Source organism: Lactuca serriola, chromosome 7 (genome assembly GCF_051521515.1).
Source record: "Lactuca serriola cultivar US96UC23 chromosome 7, Lser_US96UC23_V15, whole genome shotgun sequence".
NCBI lineage: Eukaryota > Viridiplantae > Streptophyta > Magnoliopsida > Asterales > Asteraceae > Lactuca > Lactuca serriola.
The window spans coordinates 106,154,811-106,158,001 of NC_136414.1; the positions used below are offsets into that span (position 1 = coordinate 106,154,811).

The 3,191-nt window shown below is 34.5% G+C and overlaps 1 protein-coding gene across 1 annotated transcript; it reads right to left on the bottom strand.

The window, feature by feature from the left end:
• Window positions 1-527: 527 nt before the first annotated feature.
• On the bottom strand, window positions 528-2,945 carry LOC145062518 (stress response protein). The gene is made up of 5 exons (XM_079010112.1): window positions 2,624-2,945; window positions 1,976-2,077; window positions 1,305-1,449; window positions 1,182-1,231; window positions 528-984 (listed from the first exon to the last, which is right to left on the bottom strand). Exons 1-5 carry the CDS (start codon window positions 2,708-2,710, stop codon window positions 751-753), a joined length of 618 nt encoding a protein of 205 aa, XP_078866238.1. The 5' UTR covers window positions 2,711-2,945; the 3' UTR covers window positions 528-750.
• Window positions 2,946-3,191: the final 246 nt, after the last annotated feature.

The following is a 3,191-nucleotide window of genomic DNA, read 5'->3' on the forward strand; positions in this document are numbered from 1 at the left end:
GTTAATGTAAACACGAATCATGTCGATCAAGCTAAAACCCATGATACTACAGATGAGATGTTCCATTATATCATGAAAGCCACCTAATTCACTGCCTATTACTACTGATTTTTCCTATATTATGCAAATTGCAACATCTTTAAAGGTACAACTACAACTATGACATATCACTTTTGTATAACTCAAGATACACCTAGTAGGTTGCAGCAATAGAAATTTTGCTATAATGATGACATCTACTAAAACCTATGCTTTGATACTATACAAACTACTTGTGTAGAAGTCAAGGTACACCTAGTTGTTGCAATCCCAAATCCAATGTCCAACAAAGTTGAACCAAGATTCTAACGATCATCAAAATGATTTATTGATCTAATCTCATATCAATCAATCATCAAATCACAAGGAGAAATCAACACAAGATGAGTGGAGAGAAACCAACACCAAAATTTAAATAGAAACACAATATAGGAAAACCCATGAGTAGTAACTAATGATAAAAACTTGCTACTAGAAACAATTGAAAATTACAAAGAAATTGAAGCTTTGGTGACATAAATACCATCGCATAACATTCCATTCATTCAGATTCAGGTGCGATGGAAAAACAGTTTAACCCAACCTCAAAAAACATGAGTCTAAAAACCGCAAATGTATCACACTATGTCTGGTTAATTCACAGTTTACTACACTGTAAAACATAAACAATAATCATTCATTGATTTAGTGATATTGATGATAAAATTAACATCAGTTCTTTGTGTTCCCAAAGAACCTGGAGAGGGGCAAAGGCCCATCTGCCTCTTGTTCATCACCACTTGAATGCTTGGATTTTGAGCTCTGTCTCTTGTCTTTCCTCTTTCTTGACCTTGATCTTGATCTTGACCTTCTTTTTGATTCTCTGGAATCATCCTCATCATCACTACTTGAAGATTCAGATGATGAACTTGAAGAAGAACTAGACCCACAAGATTTCCTCAAATGCTATTATTTTTATTACAGGAAACAAAATAAAAAAGTTAGTTACTTTTCATCCTTTAAAGATATATATAAATAGGAGCAAAGCAGCCATTCTCAGATGGGTTTAGGACAAAATCCAAACCACAGGGATCAAAAAAGCAAGAATATCCATTTTTGGAGCATTCGTTTCTAATAAGAATAGTCTGAGAATTCCAAGGCACCTTTCTCTTTTTGTTTGAGCGCTTTTTGAGATCTTTGTCCTTCTTATTATCTGCAACAAGGGGCAATAAGATTATGTATATAAAGGACTTCAGGTATTGTAAATTTGTAATGGACATAAATACCCTTCTTCCTCTGAGTAGATTTAATTTTAGAGTGGTTTTTGCCATGGGCAAGCTTGCTTGCCCGTTCTGCATCTAGTTGAGCTCGATATTCCCGCATCATTCTATCTTTGTCAGCTTCTAACTCCCCCTTTTTAATTTCTTCTTCCTAACAAAAACAAATTAGATATTTTCCTATCTATATAAATATAATCACTCCACAGTAACACTTAACTCTATCTCATTAACAGTCATAGTTGAGGAGGTGCCATTAAAGCAACAACACAACAAACAAAGGAAAATCAAATCTTTGAGAGGCTTCCCAGTATATTAATAATTAAATAGCTTAATCCTATGAATGTTTCTTTTCCATTTAATGCATACAGAAAGTTCTAACTGTTTACAAATTGTCCCTTACTTTATTTTTTCATTCTGTTTTGTTTTCCCAATTGCTTGTCCAATATCATTTAACGGGAAAAAAAAAAAAAGAAACAAGTTAAAATGAATAAGTGAATGTCTTTGTTCGGGAAACCATAACTTTGAAACCAAACTACCATGTCTGTCAATTTCAACAAGAAAAAGCAATACGTATTGATGATGAATAAGAACTAGATAGTGGTATATTTATCATTTGGAGATCTACACTACATACACTCTACAGAGGAGAGGAGTCAAAAGTGAAGATAAATAGTTACCTTTTGCTTCTTTTTGTACTCTTCCCAAGTAACTGTATGTGAAGTTTTGAGGCTGGCCAAACGAGCTGCATGCCACTCTGGTGAATGAAATGAACCATCCACCTGCGACTCTCTTAATCAGAAAGGGTACAAATTCAAACAAAACTGACTATAAAGCTTTGCAATTCCTAAAATATTCTGTTCCAGACACCAAATATGAAAGAAATTATAAAATGAAGCCATCAGACAAAACCATACATCATCGAACAATAAAAAACATGTTTGTATTGTTTCCTGCCTATTCAGATTTATCCAAAGTCATCAGAATCATATTTGAGCATCTATTATTTCAACTTACATCTTCACAATCACAACTCTATGCCTAAAGGTTGGACACACAAAAATCAATTAGCAGGCTTAATCACCATGTTAAAAGAGTATTTACCTAACCCTTATCAGTCATTGAGCTAAAAAGTAAGCGATTCTAACAAAGAGAAACAGGGAATTAGGCTCTAGAGAAGTCACAACCCCCTGCCTCTTCTCATCCTCAACCAAAGATTTATTGGTTACGATATCATACCACGAGTTAACATGTTTCTTCGTCTGAATACTGTGCACAATGAAAATAACAACAAATCCACTGAAAATATGATATGGAAGGGTACAAACCATGCCGTCATCCACATCATCGGGGCCGCCTGAGGTAGATCCGACCCTTGATCTCTGCATCGCCTTGTACGCCTGATTCTTCCCCATGTCCCTTTATATTGATTTGAGCCCCCAAAACTAATAGCAATAATTGAAGAAGAGTAGGAAATATCGGTTTGGGAGTAACAAAGGAAAAAAAGGTTGAAGCTGTGGTGGATAAATTTAAGTGTTCAAAACCCCCAATTGAAGAACACGAAGAAAGGGATTGCAGCGAGCCATGAATATGAAGTTATGTTGGATAATAAAGGAAAAGAAATGCGAACACCGTATTTTAGTGGATCCGGTTAACAACAAGATATATAAACCTAAACCCCCTTGGCCTATGCCCTAAGGTGCCCAAATGTCCAAGCCTAAGTTTTTATTAACGTGGGGAAATGACTTACCAGGAAAATGATGTTTCAAAATTGTTTAAAACCTATGGAAGTTTTGTTTGTATAAAAAAAAACATCCAACTAAAGGTTTTATACAAAAAAATATTAAGAAAATATAATTTTTGTTCAAATCCTATCTAATGATAATCGATTCTTAT

Bases quoted from the DNA above. Each gene is read 5' to 3' on its own strand.
- LOC145062518 (XM_079010112.1), bottom strand. From the start codon at position 2,710: ATGGGGAAGAATCAGGCGTACAAGGCGATGCAGAGATCAAGGGTCGGA. The intron at 2,078-2,623 runs GTTTGTACCCTT...AGAGAGTCGCAG, and splicing joins ATGATGTGGATGACGGCATG to GTGGATGGTTCATTTCATTC. The intron at 1,232-1,304 runs GTATTTATGTCC...CCCTTGTTGCAG, and splicing joins ATCTACTCAGAGGAAGAAGG to ATAATAAGAAGGACAAAGAT.